The sequence below is a fragment of the Schistocerca nitens genome, chromosome 2 (genome assembly GCF_023898315.1).
Source record: "Schistocerca nitens isolate TAMUIC-IGC-003100 chromosome 2, iqSchNite1.1, whole genome shotgun sequence".
In the NCBI taxonomy this organism is placed as follows: Eukaryota; Metazoa; Arthropoda; class Insecta; order Orthoptera; family Acrididae; genus Schistocerca; species Schistocerca nitens.
Window position 1 is genome coordinate 1,051,122,345 of NC_064615.1, and position 24,953 is coordinate 1,051,147,297.

The window sequence follows — 24,953 nt, forward strand, 5'->3', positions numbered from 1 at the left end:
ATCCAAACCGTCATCGAACCCATCGTTCTACCATTCCTAGACCGGCAAGGAAACTTGCTGTTCCAACAGGACAATGCACGTCCGCATGTATCCCGTGCCACCCAACGTGCTCTAGAAGGTGTAAGTCAACTACCCTGGCCAGCAAGATCTCCGGATCTGTCCCCCATTGAGCATGTTTGGGACTGGATGAAGCGTCGTCTCACGCGGTCTGCACGTCCAGCACGAACGCTGGTCCAACTGAGGCGCCAGGTGGAAGTGGCATGGCAAGCCGTTCCACAGGACTACATCCAGCATCTCTACGATCGTCTCCATGGGAGAATAGCAGCCTGCATTGCTGCGAAAGGTGGATATACACTGTACTAGTGCCGACATTGTGCATGCTCTGTTGCCTGTGTCTATGTGCCTGTGGTTCTGTCAGTGTGATCATGCGATGTATCTGACCCCAGGAATGTGTCAATAAAGTTTCCCCTTCCTGGGACAATGAATTCACGGTGTTCTTATTTCAATTTCCAGGAGTGTATTTTGTTTCAGCTTCTGTTAGTATGTTCAACTTGTGGAACTCTGAGATGTTTTTTGTCTTTTTGGTATGTTAGGGAAAATGGGACGTACTAAAATAGAACAACAGTTGCTTAAAATGTATTTATTGCGAGAGCCGGTTACAGGTTTGCGTTGACGAATTCCAGGTGGGCCGAGACGCTGGTGAAGACGGAGGGCGCGCCCCAGATGGCGCAGGGATTGACTCCCCAGGAAACCAGCCCGATGAGCAAGCCGTCCTGCACCAGCGGTCCTCCAGAGTCGCCCTGCAGGCACAGACACACGCCGCTGCAGAGAAGGGTGCGCCCAACATCAGGGCTTTCAGCATTAGTATGAGTCCAACGTCGGACCACTTGCACATCTGAATGCCCCACAAAACTGGATGTTACATTATTGGACCAGCTGTCGTCGTATGTTTTAAACATGACTGTGTGGTCAGCGACCGTTTACAAAGTAAAATTAAAGCAATAACAGCCCTCGGTAGCAAAAGTTAAGTCTTTTGACCTGGTTTCGGCACTACTATGGGTGCCTTAATTAGAAGTAAAACATTCAACTGCCAAGTCACGTACAAAATATGAATCAAGCGATCTACTCCAAAAATTTTATGACTAAAGCTTTAACGCTTGATATTTATTTCATACGTCACATGCCAGTTTGAATGCTTTACTTCTGATGAAGGCACTCATAGTAGTGCCGAAACATGATCAAAAGATTTAATTTTGGCGACCGATGGCTGTTATTGTTTTAATTTTATCTTCGTCCCTTTCACGTTCTGTCATGTGCTGATAACGCTGACTGGCGCAAGCACACAGTTATCATTCAGTAACTGCTGCTGTTCACTCCTCTTACATGAGTACACCCGCCCAGGCCAGTCAACAGCACTAAACAACGAGAAAACATAAATCCACTCTATATAAATGCCAAATCAAACACCTTCAACGGTGTTTTATTTTACTTGTGCAACCAGTTTCAGCCTTACATTACGCTATCTTCAGGCCGCCTTGCCGACGTGCAGGCCGAATCACACTTATTGTACGAGATAGTAGCCAGCAGTCAGTTACTGGTATCCGCCGATTTCTTCTTAAGACAGCGATCCCTTCGATCATCACTTCCCGAAAAGAACGAGTCCTGGTGCCTGTTTTGATTGTACAAGAGGTGGGGTTCTTACTACACGTCGATCAGGGGGCCTGAAGATGGCGTAATGTAACGCTGAAACTGGGTGCACAAATAAAATAAAACTGGAAATTTAGATGGCTGAAGGTGTTTTGATTTGACAATTACGTGGAACAGAGGTGGTCCATCAACCATCTAAAGATGGAGTTACAGGGACACTCTGGTCGCCGTTCTACCTATTACAGGCAACTGCAAATCTAAGCATTTACATGCCAACCGATGGTGTGTACGTCTGTGAAATTACGTTAACATCGGACGAGGTCTTGTAGGTGCTTTACTTTTCTGTCAGGCAGTGTAGTTAAATACGAGGCCTGTTCAGAAAGTAAGCTCCGATTGATTGCCAAATTGAAACCACAGTGAACATCAGAAATGTTTTACTTGTAACAATTAGCTACACCTTTCAGCTACTTCTCTACGTAGTCGCCGTTCTGACTTAGACTTTTGTCATAGCGTTGTACCAACTTTTCAATAGCCTCATCATAGAAGGCAGCCGCCAGTGCTTTCCGCCAATTCTCCACGCTCGCCTACACCTCGTTGTCTGTGTCAAAATGTTGTCTTCAAAGACAGCGGTTCATGTGACCAGAGATGAAACTCAGGGGGAGACAATTGCGGACTGTATTGTGGGTAATCTCACATTTCCATTTGAAAACGATGCAGGAGCATCTTCATTGCCCCTGCAGAATGCGGCTGAGAATTGTCTTGAAGAAGAAACAGCACGACAGTTATGTAATGTTAGCTGCATAGCTTCAGGCGAAATTTCTCACCAGGCCCTCGTACTTGGCGGCAGACACTATTTTCTAGACATCTTTACGCACTCACTGCGAGCTCAGAAATGAGAAGAGCGACGTGATGCTAACTGGGGTTATACTAGAGACACTACCCAACACATCTGTGCAAAGCTTTATCGGATTTTCGTAGTCGTTTCCATTTCGCGACCGATCGGAGCTTACTTTCTGAACGCCCCTCGTAATTATAAATTGTGATCAGAGGCAAAATCAGTAATCTAGCACTGACCACAATCCCTTAATCTCTTTTGCACTTCCATACAGAAGCCTACAATGCATAAAACAAGCTTTGGACTATTCACTGAACTCCTTCTTGATAAATTCAGGCAGAGCACCACTAATTTAGCTTAAGCAATGATGAATGGAACTCTGTCTGGCTGTTAGTAATAAAAGGAAAGAATGAGGCAAGGTGCGTACAGTGTAACCAAAATAGCTTCGTTCGCGCTATCAAGATGGCATTGTATTGGAGGAGAATGCGGCAGTGGTGGGGGTTCTGTTGCATACTACCAATGCACTGTCATGAAGATGCAGTTCAGCAGCTGGAGCCACTCACTAGCAGCACTCCTAAGCGACTCCTATTGAGGGCGAACCATCGTATAACAGTTCATGCTACGGTTTCTACCTACAGTACTGCATAAAATATCAGTGCTTAACCAACTGAGACAGTCGTTCTAATGAACAAAGCACATAGGTGGGTGGACTCACCCAGCACTGACAACGAGATTGCTTTTCCGCGCACGTGAGAAGTTATTTTCCGCAAGGTGTGCTCAAAAAATGGTTCAAATGGCTCTGAGCACTATGGGACTCAACTGCTGAGGTCATTAGTCCCCTAGAACTTAGAACTAGTTAAACCTAACTAACCTAAGGACATCACAAACATCCATGCCCGAGGCAGGATCCGAACCTGCGACCGTAGCGGTCTTGCGGTTCCAGACTGCAGCGCCTTTAAACGCACGGCCACTTCGGCCGGCAAGGTGTGCTCGCACTGTCGGTTGTAATAGAGGAGAAATCAGCTGGTAAACAGATTGCCGTTGTTTTTGACATTTTACAGAACACCTTTTGTTGATATGCGACACATGAGCGAGATAGAATCGTCATACGTCCTCGTATGGTACTTCTTCTCATCTCTATGGCTGGAAAAATAAGTTGTATATCTGACTCTCGAGCCTAATTGGTTACAGCTTCTTCCTCACCACTAGTTGCCATCGCTCTGCAGAATGATTTTGTGCATGGTATACGAGACGAATGCCTGCGGTGGGAAGCCAGATTTTCAGCCTGAATGCGTATTAGCTTTCCTGAGACGTCATTTCCTTAATAGGAGAACCGAGTGCAAGTGACCAACTAAACTTCGTAGTTTCATTTATGAGCGGTCCATTTTTAGACAGACTTTCCTAGAAAGTCTTCAAGCGAGCAAATATTTGACGAAGTCTGCTATTATTAATATGAATTGATAAAGATGTCTGTAATGTAGACTTTGACAGTTGTTTGAATTCTAAGACGTACCATACTCAGCTGCTGCTGAGTTGTAAGCTGTCGATCTACTCTGCTATCAGAGTCATTATAAATATTACACCACGTGACTACTCATTCTTACATCTATGAACGTCATGGTGATCATCATTTAATATCCAAATGTCGTGGTCCATCTGCCGTTCTTTTCACCGACTAACATTCCTCTATTCATGTTGTAAGTTAAGCCTAATCTCAGCAGTATCTTTGGTTGTCTATCTCTGTTATGTATTACGTTGTTTTCTTTCCCTTCGTTCCTGTATTTTTGATGTATCGTGCATCATTTGTAGTCTTTTTGACGTCGCTTCCCTCTATGGAATTGAGGCACAAATTTCGTCAGAGTATTCACGCAACGCCGACCTTATTGAACAGCCCCTCCACTAGTTCAACGACTCTACACTAGCTGGTGTTCGAAGGTATAACTGTCGCATTGCCATGTTATCCTACTCCTAGTCCATTGAGACCACTCTACAGTATTTTCTACCGGCATTTATCCTTGTTTTCATTTACTCCAGCCGCCTACACAGCAACATATTTTTCCTACTTTATTCTTGTATCCATTGTCACCATTCAACTCTTATTTCAAGAAAACCACTAAAACTATCTTAAACATGTCAGAAGTGGACAACATTGCTGTTCATTCCTAAGATGAATATGGAACTATTACATAAAATTTGTTAAACTCTTTTCTGGTGATACTTAAATTGACTAAGGAAAGATAAAATATATGGAAATAAATGAAAGGGTCGCGAGCAGAGAAGGATGGTCCTAGACACTCAGGTACTGCAAAACTATGAAATAATGGAAGGATGACTGAGGCAACGATTGGTACACCAAGATATTTTAAGGCACAAACAGTTTCATCCTTGAAGACGAACTTGGTGTTGGACCGATCGGAAAAAATGTACTGTTTCATACGTGTTGCTCAGCTGAATTAATGAAATTATATATTGAAATACTATCTTAAAGAATCATGAGATTAATAATAGGCCTTCAAATTCGGTAGACCTGCATCGAGTATAATTGGCCCTACGAAGCAATAAATCGTTTCAGAGGTTTGGAGGAATGCAGGAGATGGTCCCACATCTTGAAACGTTTAGTTATTTGTATCTCCATAGAGACTAGAGTAGATCTAGTAATCGACGCGTTACCAAAAGCAGTGCGCACGGATTATCTTACTTCTTTCCTGGCTTGAGAAACTGTTACTTCTTCCTCACACAGTTCCTCAGTTATCCTCATAAAGTTAAATACCCTCCGCCTTTCTGGTCTTTTCATTCTTCATTTTCTGTGGCATTACACATACTAAACACCTATATACGGATGGAGGCTTGCAGTGCCCTTCAGTTCTAGATGTACAACCTTACTCGCTTCTAATAATCTCATATTTACTGGGATATCAGGAGACGTAATGATTAGAACTGCATAAACCTCGTCTAATCCGTTCCTTGAAGTTGTGTTTAGTTCGTTGGATGCATGCGCCAACGAGCCCAAAACTAGTCTCACGGGGAACCACACTGAAATTGCGTATTGCTGTCGTTAGATATCACGTTTTTACATCAATAGGACTCATTACCGAATCTATACCAAGGTGGGGGACACAGTTACTCACGTTGCACGTGGAGGTTCCGTCATAGACTGGGCCCGTGCAAATCATGGTGTCGGTGAGAGGGTTGGAGCCCATCTGCAGCTCGTCGACGAGTTTGCTGCACGTTTTGTGATCGATGATCGTAACATCGAGCGTTTGCAGGACGTTCGGTGTCGTGGCGAATCTCGTGCGACCCCAGCCAGACACGACAGCAGATGAACCACCTGCGGAAACAGGAAGAGTCTGTTAAACTCTGTTGAGTGAGCACTGTTTCAGGTTTACTGACCAACTTCCAACTTAGGAAGACATTACATTCAGAGCTTCGACTTTAAGCTACTTCCACGTACGAACTATGCCCCTACAACATAGAATCCAAGAGGCTAGTCAGAAATTCAGTGTCACATCAGCGTGGAACTTACCGACGGGAGTGAATCCAGCGCTGACCAGAGGAATAATTCGAACGTAAGAGTTCAGCGTGAAGGCGGACTTCAGCTTGAAGACGGCTATGTCGTGAGGTGCCACAACGCCACCGCTGTGGGAAATGAAATTTGCTGATCAGCGTTCAACATTCTTTACAATGCTGCAGAGACGTTTTTGCATCAACATTTAAAGTGTCATTATAAGCAAAGTCGGTGCAACGTGAACAAATACTTTATATTGTTCTACACTCCCGTTCGGTACGGCATTTCCAGTATTGTCAAGTGCACCTTTCATATTCTGAGGCTACTGTATCTATGTTGGCCAAGTTGTTAGGTAACCTGTGAGGCAGTCGTTGAGCATTGAAGTGTTTACAACCCGAAGTTTTTCATTCAAGAACTTGTGCATTTTTGTAATGAATATGAAGTATAAGACTATTGTAGACAATAAGTAAAATAAGACAAATGCGATTAGGCAAAGAATATTAATTATAAAAATAGATGACAAGCTTGTAGTAAGGCGTTTTCGAGGAAATAGCATTCCGATTTAGAATGGCTCTAGTGGTTGAAGTTACCAATCGCATGTGACGTTTAATGGCTCTGAGCACTATGGGACTTGACTTGTGAGGTCATCAGTCCCCTAGAATTTAGAACTACTTAAACCTAACTGACCTAAGGACATCACACACATCCATGCCGAAGGCAGGATTCGAACTTGCGACCGTAGCGGTCGCGCGGTTCCAGAATGTAGCGCCTAGAACCGCTCGGCCACCCCGGCCGGCGACGTTTAATATTCGGCAGTTGTTATATATGACATTTAGCGATTCTGTTGGTCTTCCTGCGGAGCAGTCCAGAATGTCACTACCCACAAAGAAGGAGGTAATTTGACAACACTCACGAGTGGGTGTACGGAGTGGAGGCTGTGAATTACTGAGTATAAACGTTGCAGGCAGTGTTACCTATATGAAAACCGCCATATTTCAGCCGCCAAGAGCTACTTAGAAATAACTCTTTACACAAAAGGGGTTTCGACAGTATCGATTTTCAGGTCATAATCGTGTAACTAAAGCTATAGTCCGCAGCTCGTGGTCGTGCGGTGGCGTTCTCGCTTCCCACGCCCGGGTTCCCGGGTTCGATACCTGGCGGGGTCAGGGATTTTCTCTGCCTCGTGATGACTGGGTGTTGTGTGCTGTCCTTGGGTTAGTTAGGCTTAACTAGTTCTAAGTTGTAGGGGGCTGATGACCATAGATGTTAAGTCCCATAGTGCTCAGAGCCATTTTTTGAACTAAAGCTATAAATAACAGCTTACGTGGTGAAATGAGAACTGTGGCATCAGATGAAATGAAAAACATCCTGAGCCAACTGGTAATCGTTGTCTACATATCGCAATCGAGTTCCACCTTTTCGTGTGGAGAGAATCTACATACTTGTTCGTCATCCGAGGTGTAAAACGTTTATGATTTTATTTCATAACGATGTTCTAATTCATTTGTATTTGACAATGATGCAAGTATCTAAGTCGATCGATAATGCATATTTGCATTAAAATATTTACTCCACCTGAACATCCTTTGCAAAAATGGTACTGTCGTTTTTGGACGCTGAAGGACGTTGGTGTTTTTGAAACTTGACTCCTGGTACATGTTACTCGCGCTTGCATTTCTTTCTGTACGTCGTTAACATCAGTACTATATACAGCATTTCTGATGACTGAAGCATAAAGCGAGAGACAAATTCCGTAAAATCGATCGTCCTATGAAATTATCTCCTGTAATGAAATAGCTGCCAACAGCATGTTGCAGCCATAACTATTATTGAAGTCGTTACACAACAAATGGTTTTAGAAAGATTTTGTTGTAGTAAAATTTTATGGGACCAAACTGCTGAGGTCATCGGTCCCTAGGCCTACACACTACTTAATCTAACTTAAACTAATTTACGCAATGGACAATACACACTCCCATGCCCAAGGGAGGGCTCGAACCTCCAAAGAGGGGAGCCGCTCGGACCGTGACAACGCTCCTCAAACCACAGGGCTACCTCGCGTGGCTAGAAAGATTGAGCACGTCAAATTTTATAATGCAGTCAGCATCGATGCCGTTCGAAATAAACCTTAAAGTATAACGACTCGTTCACGTCATTATATTTGTGAACGAAACACCAGAACATTGGGGCAAAATGTTACAGTTTTAAGTTTTGGAAATCGTTTCAGAAATTTTTACGTCTTATTTAGGTAATGCACAGGAAATTCAAATCAGGATTTTTGGAAAGGAATTAAAAAGTCACTCCTTCAGTTGCGAAACCACAACGCTCAGCAGTGCCCAGTTGCAGTCTTCCAGAAACGATACGTCAGAAATTGTCTTAAAGCTAGAGAAGGCAGTCTGCCTTCTAGTATACAGGGTGTTTCACATTTAACAATACATGCTGCTATGAATATAGAGGAGAGAATGAGCTCAGACCTATGCGCCCGACACGAGCTCATGGCCTGAGAAATATATAAAGTACTCATGGTAGCGTTTTCTCGGACGTGACGAAGGACACCCATTTCATATTATAAACTGCAGTGCGTCCGTGGGGCACGCAGCCCACCCTGTAAGTGCCGAATGTACCAGCTTCAAGCAGGAAAACGCTACATTTCGTCATGGTCCCTATGCAAGAAGCTTTATCTAATTAGCCCCTCTGTAACCCCTACTAGACAGTAATAGGATTTGTTGGACACACGATGTAGTTATGAAAGACCAAATTCAATGTTATATTACTCTAATTTGTCTTTGATCAGAGTTCCGATCGCCAGCAATGTCATTTGACATAAGGAATTAAGAATATCTGGTCGGATATTTACGTAAACAAATTTCTTGTTTAACTTGTATAGTTTTGTAGAAAATCCACATGGTTTGACGAGGATGTGAACGCCGCAAATACCGAATAAAACTCCTATGCCATTTACAATGAATCTTAATGTCAATTTTCTTAATGGAAAACAGCAGTAAACAAAAAAATTATGATGTAATCCACAAGAGTGTCCACAATGTTAGTGTTTAACGACAGGGAAACCATTATAGTGAGTAAACACCGGTAAAATGTTCCTGGAGAGAGAAAGTGCGGTACTCACCCGGGATACCTCTTGTCGGCGATCTGCTGTGATACGTAGATCTCCTGTTCAGTCCCCTCATTTTTGCTGAAGTCATGCTCACCAGCCACTGCCTTTAAAAGAAAATAAGTCATTCTATTACTAAATCCCAATTTTTGGCTGTGGTATAGTTTTTTCTGACAGGCGTATGTTGCTATTGATCAGACAAAAAGAAATTAAATGATTCTATAAGGCAAATTTAGAAGACAAAACCGACATGAATTCTCATTAGACTAAAATGTGTAAAGCAATATTTAGCTCTCACATTTCACGTTTTAGGTGGGTGTACTTGTTCTCGGCCAGTTTCTCTCAGCCAGTTTCTTTCGACCAGTTTCTTTCGGCCAGTTTCCGTTGAAATAATGGCGAATTTGTTGTGGTACATAGTGGAATATCCCCTGCTCAACACCTACTGTTTCACAAAGTTTTGATGGATGGCTGCGCTATAAGTAGCCTTCAAAATAACGTCTGTAACGGAGAGCTGTAATTGAATTTTTGTAAAACAATATACTGGCAGCCAAGTTCGCAGGAATTCTTTTTATTCCATGATTACCGGTTTCGGCGAAACTAAAGCCGCCATCATCGGGTCTTAGGACACATACAGGTCACAACTTCAAGGGAAACAATGGTGATATTAATAGTTGCCTATAACACGCAGACTTTACAAAATGGTCGTACGTAGCACACAGGCGTCCAAGAGAGATGACATTATGAACGTTAAGTATCTCCATCACATAGCTTGCGCTTGTATGTAATGGAGATACTTAACGTTTATAATGTCATCTCTCTTGGACGCCTGTGTGCTACTTACGACCATTTTGTATGGTCTGCGTGTTATAGGCAACTATTAATATCACCATTGTTTGCATGTTGTGACCTGTATGTGTCCTAAGACCCGATGATGGCGGCTTTAGTTTCGCCGAAATCGGTAATCATGGAATAAAAAGAATTCCTGCGAACTTGGCTACCAGTTTATTGTCTTACAAGCATCTAGATCGCTCCCACATGAGCACAATGTGCTCCCTACAAAAAGATATTTGAATTTCTTTTGGCGGGAAAGCAGAGCATCGCAGTGTCGGAAGTTCCATGCGGCTTTTCGCGGATGATGCTATAGTATACAGAGAAGTTGCAGCGTTAGAAAATTGTAGCGAAATGCAGGAAGATCTGCAGCGGATAGGCACTTGGTGCAGGGAGTGGCAACTGTCCCTTAACACAGACAAATGTAATGTATTGCGAATACATAGAAAGAAGGATCCTTTATTGTATGATTATATGATAGCGGAACAAACACTGGTAGCAGTTACTTCTGTAAAATATCTGGGAGTATGCGTGCGGAACGATTTGAAGTGGAATGATCATATAAAATTAATTGTTGGTAAGGCGGGTACCAGGTTGAGATTCATTGGGAGAGTGATTAGAAAATGTAGTCTATCAACAAAGGAGGTGGCTTACAAAACACTCGTTCGACCTATACTTGAGTATTGCTCATCAGTGTGGGATCCGTACCAGATCGGGTTGACGGAGGAGATAGAGAAGATCCAAAGAAGAGCGGCGCGTTTCGTCACAGGGCTATTTGGTAACTGTGATAGCGTTACGGATATGTTTAATACACTCAAGTGGCAGACTCTGCAAGAGAGGCGCTCTGCATCGCGGTGTAGCTTGCTCGCCAGGTTTCCAGAGGGTGCGTTTCTGGATGAGGTATCGAATATATTGCTTCCCCCTACTTATACCTCCCGAGGAGATCACGAATGTAAAATTAGAGAGATTAGAGCGCGCACGGAGGCTTTCAGACAGTCGTTCTTCCCGCGAACCATACGCGAGTGGAACAGGAAAGGGAGGTAATGACAGTGGCACGTAAAGTGCCCTCCGCCACACACCGTTGGGTGGCTTGCGGAGTATAAATGTAGATGTAGATGTAGATACTCATAGCAGCCTGCATAATGTCTACGGAGACGTTCTGCTGAAGAAAAGCTCCGTGAGTCGTTCGAATAGGCGTCTATCGCCATCGCAACGTGGTCCAGCAATCCTGTCCGGTCTCCTGCATGGCTGTCACTCCTGCAATGTCGGGACGTGCGGACACTCTCATCCGAGGTGACCGACGGATCCCAGTCAAACACGTCGCTGCACAGCCGGACGTCTCTGGTAGTACTGCTGACACACTCCTCCACCAGTTGGGATACTCGAAGGTGTGTGCCCGCAGGGTTCGTTGCCGCCTAACAGAAACCGTTAAAATCAATGAAGGACCATCTGTGTAGATTTGATTCTGCGCTACGAGGCTGATCGAGACAATTTTTTGTCGAGCTTCGTCACAGGCGATGAATCGTGGGTTCATCACTTCGAACCGGAACCAAAAGAGCAATTCTTGAAGTGGCGCCACACCATGTCTCCACCGAAGAAAATGTAAAAAGCTGCACCTTCAATCGGCAAAGCAAGCCTACGGCCTTAGTAGACTGTAAACAGGTTATTCAGTTCGGCGTCCTCGCCCTCGATGCAGCGATCACCTCTTGAAATCTATTGTGCTTCCCTCACAGAATTGAAGAGAGGGCTTCAGTGTGTTCGTCACCATAAAAATGCAAGCGAATTTTTCCTTCTTCATGACAACAAGAGTCCGCGTACTCGAAAGGACTTCAAAAGCTCGATTAGGCTGTTCTTCCCCATCCATTCCATAGCCCGGATCTCTCACCTTCCGACTTCCATCTGCGTGGCACAATGAAGGATGCACTCCGCGGGTAGCAATACGTAGATGATGGGGAGGTTATTAATGCACCAAGACGCTGGGTCCGACACCGAGCAGTAGAGTGGTATTATGCGGGCGTACTGGCCGTAGCAGTAAAATGGCGTAAGGACGTGGCATTGAATGGAGATTATGTTAAAAAATTGGGTTTTGGAGACAAGAAGAATGGTGAAAAATATGGTGTGTTGCAAGCATGAAAAAAATCAACCTGCTGTCAGAAAATACTTGTCCCATTAGCTATTGAACGCCTCTCGTAAGTTAGAAACTTCCCATCCCAAGGGATTATAGTAATTAAATAAACACAAATTAGGCAGAATCTCGCAGAAGAAGCCATTATTCTTTTATGAAAAGAATGATCCACGTTACTAACCTCTACCCTAATGCGTTCCAACGGGATCACTCTTCCTAGAAAAGCAGTAATGTGTTGTTTTGTTGCTTTACCAATATAATAAAACACTCTGCATAATGTATGTTAAGTACAACAGCCTTGTGCACCTCTCGTTGGAATGAAAAATAATGTGAGGAAATATATCTTTACAGCAGTGTAACAAATAATACGAAGTACTAGCTGAAAATGGACCGTTTCGCTTGGTCCTCTTTGTCCACTTGTCTGAGTTGGACAAAAATTAGGAACTATTTCAGTAAATACAGTGCTGACATACTTATTTTTTTGGGCACATCCTGTTTGTCTTATTCTTTGTTTTTTTCTGGTCTCATTCTTTATAGCGCATTTCTTCTGAAAAGTAATGTGTCCGAATTTTTTCTGTGAAAATTCTTAAGGCTTTCTATATAAAACAAACGTTAACATTCTGTGTCTTTATTATTTATGTCTACGTATTTATTTCTCAGCATAGTCTTCCTGGCGGCGAAAACATTTGTCCCAACGAGAGAGTGTTTGACCATATCGACAGGGCAACAACCTCGCCTCTGCCAGCACTGCTTGAACACTGTTAAAGTGAAGTCCTCAAAGGTATTCTTTAAGTTTTGGAAACAGTTGAAAATCGGATGGGATCGACTCGCAACTATATGGGTTATTGTAAATGTTGCAGGGCTCGTATGCGGTCTGGGATTGTCACGCTGAAGGAAAGAGTGCTTCACGTGTGGAACTCGATAACACCACGCTGTTTCTCAATCACTGACATGGTTACTTTACACACCTTCACGTTAGACGCTACAATTTGAAGCCCTGTGACAGCGGAGGACTGCAAACAAGCAGAAATAGTGAATAAGACGTAGAACGTAAATAACCTTTAAGAGTTTAAGAATTTTCTGATTTGATTCTTCTGCATCTTTTACAATTTCTAAGCATTAATTGGCGGGAGTTGCATTTGTTCTACGTAATTTAAGAGCATAATTTCTCCAATCTTCTTATCAAATGTATTAACTCATACTGCCTTTCTAAAATATGTTGCTTGGAATGAGATTATTAGTATATTTTTTAGCAGTTCCATCATTTCGAATACCTCAGAAATCATGTTACGAGAAATCCAAAACAAATATTGCGTGTGTATCTGCATTTAAGGAATGAGCCTAGCGTCTCTCTTGAAACTTTACAAGAGTGACAGAGATTGGAAATCTAGAGTTATAAGACTTATTTTTATTTATCTTTTGTAAATGTTTAATTTATACATGCTGAAGTATGAAGAGGAACAAAAACAAATCTTTATTTTGCAAAATGTGCATATTGCGAAAACATAAATGTTTCAACTCAAGTGTGTACGTTTCGACATACAGTCAGACGACTGGGTGGGGGTACTCACGATGTAGTGACCGCGCTGCACGACGCAGTGGGCTGCCGTGAGGACGGAAGTCGTGGTGATGATGGAGCCACCGCAGTTGTGCATGCGAGACTTCAGCAGTGCCCACTGCAGGGACACTTGCCACGGGAACTCACCTGTCAACAGGGTAAAGTGATTACACGCATCATATCCGCTTTCATCTACATCTACGTATACATCTATGCTCCGCAAGTCACATTGGGGTGTGTAGCGGAGCGCGGATTTTGTACCACTGTCGCTTCCCTCCTTTCCTGTGCCAATCACGAATGGCGCGAGGAAAAAAGAATCAATTTTTGGTAAGTGTCCGTAAGAGCCGCATGAACTCTAATCTTTTCGTGCCATATGTGTTGCAGACAGAAATTTCTTATTTATTTATTTATTCCTTTTTAATCTGACACGATTAGGGCGCTTAGGCTCTCTCTCTTACGTTTTGTTCATTCTTCAGGAAACGTGAGTTCTCGGAATTTTAACAGTAAACCATCATACCGTGATACACTGGCGTAGTGCCTTACACTCGGATTGGACGAGCATCTCCGTGGCGCTTATTAAACGAATTTGTGACGAACCACGTTGCTCTTCTTTGGACGGACTTTATTTCCCTCACCAATCCTGACCAGTAAGTGACCCAGACTGATGTACAATTTTCAGGTATCAATCGAATGACAGTTTTCTACCTCCTTTGTGAACAGACTACAGTAAGAGTGGACTCTTCCAATATGCCATCTGTATTCGTACAGTTAATTTAACGTGACCGATCCTATTACGGCGTAACGTCAAGCACTGGCACGCTAGTCGGAAACGATAGATAGTCGGGAACGATAGAGAAGCGATGGCTGTGAAAAGAAGTCAGCCAATCGCACGCTGACGAGACATCCCTACAAGACGACAACACGACAGCAGCGGCCCCAATGTGAAGACAACATAAACGCTGCGACTGACTGGTGACGGTCCAGTTGAATAGGAGCTTCAAGATTAGCAACTTCTTTTGTAATTTTTATGTAGCACGGATTTGGAATTGTCTATACTGAAATTTGATGGTTTTCTATTTTGCCCTTTTTGCGACATATCTGCGAAATTGCAAAAATTAAGTATAGTAACTCTCTTTTTGTAATAAAGCTTATTAATACGGCTGGTCTGACTATTTGTATAGCTAACTGAGTATGCAGGCTCCCTCTACACTACAGAATTTTAGAATACGCATACTCTAAAATAAAAAGACAAAAAAAAAGACGTACCACGAAGGAATAATCCGAATGGGACGAAAATCGTTGAATGTGATGTAAATGTACACATAAAAAAATTGTTACAATTTCAGAAAAATTGGATGATTTATTCGAGAGAAAACGCTTCACAAACTGAGCAAGTTAGCTCTGGCTCTTATGCAAGCAGTTATTCGGTGTGGTATTGTTTGAGAGAGTTTTTGGATGTCCTCCTAAGGGACATCGTGCCAAATCCTGCCAAATTCACGTTTTAGAACGTACAAATCCCGAGCTAGTTGGAGCCCATTAAGCTGCAAACGTTGTAACCTTGAGAGAGATCCGGCGACCTTGCTGGTAAGTGTAGGGTTTCCCAAGCCCGAAGACAGGAAGCAGAAACTCTCACCTTGTGCGGATGGGCATTACCTTGCTGAAATGAAAGCTCAGGAGACTTGACATGAATGGCAGTGAAACTGTAGGTAGAATGCCATCGACGTACCGTAATGCCGTAAGGATGCCGCAAGCGACAAGCAAAGGGATCCTACTATGAAAAGAAACAGCACATCACACCATCACACCTAGCCGTTGGTTCGTATGGCGGGCGACAGTCTGGATTGTACCCCCTTGTCATCCGCGGAATCCCAAAAACACATTTTCGCCGGCCATTGGAGCTCATTTCGAAGAGAGGACTCTTCACTGCAGACACATTCTACTTATGTTAATGAGATTCTATGCTGAAGACGTGTTTGGAGACGCCCCAGACAGCGGTTGCATACTTACTTGACTCTCAACCGTCATTACGCCCAAACAAACAGGCCTGTTGGTCAGGAGCCCCATTTATTTTCATAGGAGAACCCATTGTTGGTGCCGGATGCAGTGGCCGAGCGGTTCTAGGCGCTTCAGTCTGGAACCGCGTGACCGCTACGGTCGCAGGTTCGAATTCTACCTCGGCCATGGATCTGTGTGATGTCCTTAGATTAGTTAGGTTTAAGTTGTTCTAAGTTATAGAAGACTGATGACCTCAGATATTAAGTCCCATAGTGCTCAGAGCCATTTTGAATCTTTGTTGGTCACCCACGACATCCTTGCAGCACAGCGGAACGTCGAAGATATTATACGACCAGTTTTGTTTCTCTTTATGGTAAGCCATCCTAGGCTCACATTTCAACAAGATTACGCCGGCTGCAGGCGGCGAGAGTTTCTACTGCTGGTCTTGGTGCTTGCCAAATCCTACCTTCGCCAGCAAGGTTGCCAGATCTCTCCCCATTGAGAACGTTTGTAGCATTATTGGCAGGTTCCTCCAAGCAGCTCTGGATTTCGGTTATCTAAAGCATCAGTTCAGCAGAATGTGGCATGATATCCCTCAGGAAACAGCTGGCAACTCTGCCAATCAATGCCAATCCGAATAACTCCTTCCAAAAGGGGCAGAAGTGGACCAACGAGTTATTGACTTGCTCAATTTGTGTAGCTCTTTCTTTCTAAATTTTCTGAAATTGTGACCCTTTGTTCGTCTGTACATGTACATCTACCGATCTTCGTCCCATTCAGATAATTCCTTCGGGGTGCGTCGTTCTTTCTGTATTAAAGCGTATTTATTGGATGTGAATGTTTACATTGAGTGTTCAATGATACAATAGCTGACGTTTCCTCTTATTTATGCTCGATGCATTACATTTACTGATGTCGAAAGTCAACAGCCAATTCCTGCATCAAGCAGCGATCGTCTACAGTTACTGCATTTCACTACACTTTTGTAGCGTTGCGAATTATCTGGATATTCCTACGTTATTCACTAGATTTATGCAGATCGGGGACTGTAATGCTCTAGTGGCACTCACTGAGCGACAACAGATTTTACTGTTACGTTCTGAAGTGTTACGTCTGAAGATTTCACTACCTGGGCTAAGACCTTTACATTCCCATCATATAGGTGGTCTGTCATAGGAGACGTACATAGCCGTATGTACCATAATTGCTTGCGTGGAGTACTATCTCCATTTCTAATTTTCACTCGACGTCTTCAGACGTCATCGCTAAAACGAAATAAGTCTGGATACTTCTTTCACTATTTGAACTAATTGTTAGTTTTCGCTGTCTGAAATTGATCTATTACAGATCATAGGTATTCTTAACCAAATTACGGATAACTGGGAGAGGAGCACAAGTGTTTCCTATTAAGAATGTAAAAGGTGTCCCAGGAAGAGTGATCAATATTCAGGGAAGCAAAAAAGTTTAGAATACAGGGGCTCTAAAATGATTACCTTAAGAGCTATTAGCACTTCTTCATGTTTGATATTTTTACTGTAAGCTTTTTGCTTCCCACATTTTTAGAGGATGTAGCATGGAGCAAACCATGACAAAAATGTCCAATAATCATGGGTGCCAAAGTGCATACATTAGGATCTATTCATTGACTTGAGAAATTTTTCTTGTTTTTATCGACAGTATCCCCTGCCAAAGCATGAAAAGTAATGAGCACAGTACTGAAAAAGAAGAAGTGTGCATAGCTTTTAAGGTATGCATTAAAGTGCCCATGATTACTCGACTTTTTAGCTTCGAATGATCCTTTCTGTCATATCCATGAAAACTAACCATTCCTCCTCAGACATCCTGTATAGGAGGAGAGTTGCAGTTCAAGAACCAAGGGAAACCCCCTGAGAACTTTTGTCGTAACCGTTTCGGCGCAATACATCATTGTTGCTAACTTCTCCAGAATATATTTCATATTGAAAAGACACTGATTAACAAATGCATAAGTATAAAGTACTTTTATTTGCCCAAATCTCTCACAGCATAGTTTTTCATTGGCCGACAGTCAAAGAGAGTTTTTTGATGCAGATCTACCAAAAAATCCAACATTTCCAGTGATGAGGTATATTTACATTCTTTTCAGTAAATAAGTGAGAAACTTAAAAGGAGGGAACTTTAATTTTCATCTGGTAAAGAAATCATTATAAGTGGAACGTAAACTCTAATGGACAATGACGGCTCAAGAAATCAACAGTGACCGTTCCAAATGAATGAATGAAGACATTAAGGTAAATCATTCAGATTCGTTAGTCGCTTCACCAAATCATAATGATGCTAACGGTATCATACTTCATCTGAAGTTCTTGAATGAACTACCTGTATAGGCTTTACTTGTATCGGCTGTGTTAGGATGTATGGAACCATACAATTAAGGCAGACTTCCTCAACGCATGAGAGTGAGTAGATTCGTCTTCAAAAGACAAATGTGTAATTATAAAGTTAACGAAACAAGTAATGACGTATAATTTAATAAAAAAAAGTGGTACACGGCTCCCTTGCCTCTCTCTAGGTTGGAATAACAATTCTGTCTGCGTGATTGTCTGTTGTAGTTTTTTACCAAGTTGAAGTGATGCTAGTGGTATCACGTTTCATCTGACGTTCTTCAAGGAACCACCTCTATAGTCTTTACTTATTTCGGCTGTGTTAAGGTCTATGGAACCATACATTAAGGCAACGATATCTCAATGCAAGACAGTGAGTGGATTAGTCTTTTGACAAACAGCTCGCTCGCCTCTTGCTAGACTGGAATAACAGTACTGTCTACGGGGTCGTCTGTCGTTGTTGTAGTTTTTAGCCCGAAGAATGGCATGATGACAGCACCCACGATTGTCTGTCCTGTGCAAGCCTAGTTGTGCTACTACTGACACCTAAGTATCTCTGAGCCTGCTTAGCATAATCAAACCTAAACATGCACCACGAAGACATTACCCGAATGCGACGAAAATCGTCAGAGGTGTTGAACATTTGCAAAAAAGCAAATGATTACAGTTTCAGAAAAATTGGATTATTTATTCCGCGGCTAGCGACCCTCAAATAGAGGAAGTCAACAACGCGTTGGTCCATCTCTGGCCTTATGCAAGCAGTTATTCGTCTTGTCATGTATTGACACAATTGTTAGATGTCCTCCTGACAGATCACTGCTCTTAATGCTCCTAACGTTCTCAATGGGGGACAGATGCGGTGACGTTGCTGGCTAAGGTCTACTAGCAGTAGAAACTCTCTCCTTGTGCGGGCGAGCAGTATCTTGCAGAAATGTAAGACCATGAAGGCTTGCCATGAAGGGTAGAAATACGTGCGTAGAAGGTCGTCCACCTACCGCTGTGCTGCATGGGTGCCACAGATGAGAACCAATGACGTCCTGCTATGAACTGAAATGGCACCCCGTACCATCAGATTCATACTCTATCGCTGTCCGGAATGTCATCAGTCGTATCTTCGCTGGTCGTCGGGGCTCATTTCGAACGGTCTCACGACTGAAAATTCTACTACATTCGATGAGATTCCCGACCAATGGCGTGTCTGTAGACGCCCCAGACACTGTGGGGTTGCCCGCCATAAAGCCTGACCACCCAGTGATGGTCTGGGGCGACATTTCGTTTCATATCAGGGCCCCTTCGGTTGTCACCCACGGCACCTTTAAAGGGCAGAGGTACGTTTACAATATTCTACATCCTATGTTGTTGGCGTTCGTGACAAGCCCTCCTAGTCTTACATTTTATCTCCTTACCTTTCTGTTTGCCAAACCTTACCTTGGCTATCTAGTACGCCATATCTGTCCCCAGGTCAGAACATTTGGGGCATTATGAGCAGGATTTTCCAACCAGACAGAGATTTTGAAGATTTAACGCTCCAGCTGCATAGTAAAGTAAAGCTGCATGCCCTCGGGAAAAATTACGACTGTAATTTCCCCTTGCTTTCAGCCGTTCGCAGTACCAGCACAGCAAGGCCGTTTCGGTTACTGTTACAAGGCTAGATCAGTCAATCATCCAGACTGTTGCCCCTGCAACTACTGAAAAGGCTGCTGCCCCTCTTCAGGAACCACACGTTTGTCTGGCCTCTCAACAGATACCCCTCCGTTTTGGTTGCACCTACGGTACGGCCATCTGTATCACTGAGGCACGCAAGTCTCCCCACCAACGGCAAGGTCCATGGCTCCAGTTGTTCAGAATTTGGCACGTTGTCCTTCAGGAGGACTATGCGACTTAACTTCTGAGGTCATCAGTCTCCTAGAACTTAGAAGTAATTAAACCTAACTAACCTAAGGACATCACTCACATCCATGCCCGAGGCAGGATTCGAACCTGCGACCGTAGCGGTCGCTCGGTTCCAGACTGTAGCGCCTAGAACCACACGGCCACTCCGGCCGGCGACGATATCCAACAAGTCTATCAATCATTGCAGAGTCGAATAGCTACATGAATGAGGGCCAGAGGTTAGGTAACTCATTAATGGCTTGCTCAGTTTGTGAAGCTCATTCTCTGAATAAATCCTCTAATTTTTTTCTGAAAAAGGAGGGTGGGGAGTCCTTTGTTTGTATGTGTACAACACATCCCATTAGGATGATTCCTTCGTTGTGTTTCGTTTCTCTTGTCTTAAAGTGTACCTTACGATGCGTCATTTCACCTTACCCTTCCTTTTTCTCTCCCGTTCCAGTCTGTACTATATCCTTAGGTATACGATCGACGACACCCATCTAATCTTAAAAATTATTTTCTTGTACCACATTTCAAAATCTGTTCCGTTGTTGGCGTAACTGTTTATCGTGGATACTTCACTTCAGTGTAAGGCTGCTCTGCGTACAAATTTCTAACATTTGAATCTGTATTCTGTGCTAAGATATTTCTGTTTTTCAAGTACGATTTTCTTGAGCTTGCCAATCTACTTCCTACATTGTCAGATATTCTACTGACCAAATACGAAAGCTGTCATTTGGTAAACTAATTCCCTCAGCGTCAGTTACATCTTATTCGACGACGTTGAATTACCTCCGTTCTCCTTATGTTAATATTCATCATCTGACCTCGTCTCAAGATGCTACCCATTTCACAATGTCTTACAGAAGCGATGATTTAGAGCTTTTATTTTTGTAATTCTTGCCTACGCAGATGATATAGCATTAATTACTTATTCCAAAACAGAACTAATCAAAGTTATTCGAAATTGTTACACAGTCCTTGAGAAAATGGGACTATGTGCGAATGAAAAGAATACAGAATATCTGGTCATAAGTGAAAAAATCCGAAGCGATGTGCTCTGAAGTGCATACATTAAGAGCAATAAACACTAGTTCATCTTCGCTACTGCGAAGAATGTCTCTTCCGCTGATGGAGTGCTCATAACTCTTAAAGTATTCATTTTAGAAACATGTTTACTAGACGTTTTTGATTCAAGAATAAGAACGTAACTATGCACAATGATCATAAATCAAGAAGAGACATCTGAGGGTGGCCTCTTGTTTGACCGAAAGTCTCATTTTTATTTCCGTCCAGTTGTTCCACCAAGTCATTAGCTGTCTCTTGCACCTCAGTTTTTGCTATTTCCTCTCCCATAAATTGTCATTTATAATACAAGTAGACTGTACACTTCTCATCAAGTTCCTTTCTTCGGCTTCAGTGAAGCACAACGTTAACAGGAGCTAAAGATACAAATTCCACAGAAGAGGTGGCAATTTGCTGATTACAGTTTAATTACTTCGGATCTTTGGAGCTCACTCTGGTTCCGACACAGCAAAAGATAGTTCCGCGCCATTAAACTGTAATATCAAATTACTGACCTGGAGCAGCATTGTGGCCGCCGTAGATGCGTCCCCTGGCGACAGCGAATCTGCGAGCTGGCCCGCTGTGTGGTAGGCGACGCACTGGCAGCGTCCTTCCTGCAAACACGCAAGCACACTGAAGTAGTCTGAGGTAGGACAGCCGGTGGGAACACTAGCAAGACAGGTAGGATAGGCGCGTCCACTCACCCAGCACACAGGCGGCGATAGCCAGCAGCAGAATCGACTGTCTCAGCATCCCGGGGGCTACTCTGACTTCACTGGCCGCTTCGGCCACTATATATAGGACTACAGCTCACTGGGAGCCTCGGCCGGCCTTCAGAGTCCAATGTCCGTTGTCTTTGACACTTCCGAAAAGTGGTCCTTCACCCTTATCAATGTCGGAAACACCGGTTTCCGAACGGCGTCGTAATCCCACTTATCGTTAAGGTTACGAAGGTAATAATCACTTCTGTGATGTAACTGCACACGGCAGGCCTTCATCTTTTCCAGGTATTCGGAATTATTGTGTTATCAAAACCGAGTGCTGGTCGTGGCAAAGGTGAAAAAGTGTTTAGTTTACCATGTGAAAACGACACAGCGAGACACTTGTGAGTGGGAGCAGTCTTCTGAAAGTGTCGGAACTGTAAGTCACGAGCAATGTGATAGCTGCCATAGACAAAAAATTAAATAAGAGTACATTTTTGTGAAAAACTGAAGTGTTTTACTTATGAAAAATCTCCTATTGTTGCAAAGAGTCTAGGTTCGCCTGGTACTGACGTAAAGAGTACATGTGCCAAAAACACATCGGTTATACTTACTTTTGGACATTTATTTTCTCCATAAAACAATCACGAAAGTAGAGACACCACGAACCATTATAGAATATGTAAAATCTGCAAAGAGCTATCTATCTAAGGATAAAATTATACCTACATATGTTGGCCTACATTCTATTACATTGTTTAGTCTAAATAAGTATGAACAACGGTAGAGTTCACTAGTTCTTTGTCTATACAAATACTTTCGCTAAAACAATGGTTCAAATGGCTCTGAGCACTATGGGACTCAACTTCAGAGCTCATCAGTCCCCTAGAACTTAGAACTACTTAAACCTAACTAACCTGAGGACATCACACACATCCATGCCCGAGGCAGGATTTGAACCTGCGACCGTAGCGGTCTCGCGGTTCCAGACTGTAGCGCCTAGAACCGCATGGACACTCCGGCCGGCCTTTTGCTAAAGGAGCAGCCAAATCCGCTGTTACATTCATTAAAATAATATAACATGCTTTTCGACACTTTTTTAATTTTGAAAATTCCATAGTAATTACAAGAGTTTTTAAAAATTAACATTTGTAAAGAGGCGGAGAAGTGTGTTGAGGCAGAGAAGTGTGTTGGAAGAGAAATTCTTAGGAACATGATGATGTAGATGAATTACACAGGGAAATTATTAGATAAAAGCAGTAATTGCGTGTACCAAATGGAAGTAATGAAGGAGGAAAGGCAATTAGCAGAATGTTATAGTTGTTGGTAAAAGTTAATTCAAGGTGCACTTAGATATTTTAGTGACGCTGTGCTTCTATTACGGTTCGTAGCTATTACAGCACCATTTCGTCACAGTACGTTGGACTGGACAGGACGGCATCCGTATGCTCAGATAGTCGCTGTGTATATTTTCATAAAATATCCCTTGTGATGCTGTGATAAAAACTCTGTACCCTGCAAATAAGAATTAGTACTAAAAGTTATGTTGTAGTAGAGCACTCACATTTTTAGCGTAGCGTACGGAAATACAAATACGATTCCCCAGACGGGTTTGTTTGTATACATCTTCACCAGCTAATAACAGACATTTGCTTGAGGTATTTCCTGTGAATACAGACGACATAGTTCCGATTACTTATTCTACTTAAACGTCCTGAGTGGAAGACACTCTTTGTTATCGTATGAAGAGTAGTTGTATAACGTATAAAATGGAATCACAAGTTGGAAGACATCCACACACACAAAATCTTCTGAAAATAAATTTGATAATGTTCTGGCGTAACCACAAACGCCGAAACGAAGAGGCGAAACGCAAGAGCAGAGAAGGCTGTGAATAAATGGTGGCCAATGGTGCGCGGAATCGGACCGCGCTGCATCAGGCGGTACCAAGAACTGTACTGTTTTCACGTCGCCTCACGCTAGCGACATTTGTTGAAAAGGAAGTTAGGTGTTGCCAGTTTGCTTTCTGGGAATCAAACAGCAAATGTTATTTGTTGAAAGTTGCTATGCAGCATTCCGAGAACGCTGCATCCCGCAGGCACCCTATTAGCGACCTGTGGGCAAGACCCCACAGATAGTATCAGTGATCGTTGAGTGTGTGTTGCAGAAAGACACACTGACTTAGAATATGACGACACTCTAAGGTGCCGAACGCGGTGAACACTCTCTACCGATGATCGGTTAATGTTATCTCTATAAAACATCGGTCGCAAGCTCATTTCCATATTTGTACTCTATTAGAGGCCATATAACATATGGTAATTACTGAAAAACAACCTCTAACATTAAAGTATGATTTAGGCAGGGCTTTCCGTTAGTCTGGTTTGTGCTGCATTGTATTGTATTGTATTGTATGTTAACCGGGGACCTAGAAACGACGGAGAGGCTCCGTCCCCGCCGCAGCCACAGTGGTCCACAACCCCACGACGACTACCGCAGTCCTCTTCACCCTTCCGTCACCCCACAACGAACCCAGGGTTATTGTGTGGTTCGGCCCCCGGTGGACTCCCCAGGGAACGTCTCACACCAGACGACTGTATCCCTACGTTTGCGTGGTAGAGTAATGGAGGTGTACGCGTACGTGGAGAAATTGTTTGCGCAGCAATCGCCGACGTAGTGCAACTGAGGCGGAATAAGGTGAACCAGCCCTCATTCGCCGAGGCAGACGGAAAACCGCCTAAAAACCGTCCACATGCTGGCCGGCTCACCGGACCTCGACACAAATCCACCGGACGGATTCGTGCCGGGGACCAGCCGCTCCTTCCCGCCCGGAAAGTTGTGCTGCATTAATATTTATTGTTAAACAGCTGAGTTTCCAAGTATCGGAAAAAGAAGTGCTCATGCTCCACTGGTGGATATTCGTTTTCACGGTGACTGGCAAGCACACATACAACAGGTATATCATTATAACTAATGTATACAGAAAAAATTTTGTTTCAGGCACAGTCATCCTCGACATGCATTTTCTTGATATTCAACACAATATATTACTGGAAAAGAGCCGCTGTTTGGATACCTGAATAGATGAGGCCATTTCTTCTTCTACCCCATCGTCTCTTCCTCTTAGATCGTGACCCTGAACGAATAAAGAAAATAGATGTAAGGTGTTTATGATACCATTCTTTAACAACAGTATTGTCTCACACAGTGTGTGACGTATAGCTCTAGGATGTAAATGCCACTGTCCAACTCATGTAACACCTTTACCGTGAGGATAGCCAGTGTCCGGATCTGTCCCCACTGCTGAATATCTCAACGAAAATATCGCGCTACCTGAACGTTCCGCT

The 24,953-nt window shown here is 43.2% G+C and overlaps 1 protein-coding gene across 1 annotated transcript; it reads right to left on the bottom strand.

Annotated features, from left to right (window-relative positions):
* Positions 1–656: 656 nt before the first annotated feature.
* LOC126235533 (trypsin-1-like) lies at positions 657–21,658 on the bottom strand. The gene is made up of 7 exons (XM_049944252.1): positions 21,610–21,658; positions 21,421–21,519; positions 13,624–13,757; positions 9,115–9,206; positions 6,006–6,118; positions 5,611–5,810; positions 657–800 (listed from the first exon to the last, which is right to left on the bottom strand). Exons 1-7 carry the CDS (start codon positions 21,656–21,658, stop codon positions 657–659), a joined length of 831 nt encoding a protein of 276 aa, XP_049800209.1.
* Between the last annotated feature and the right edge of the window lie 3,295 nt (positions 21,659–24,953).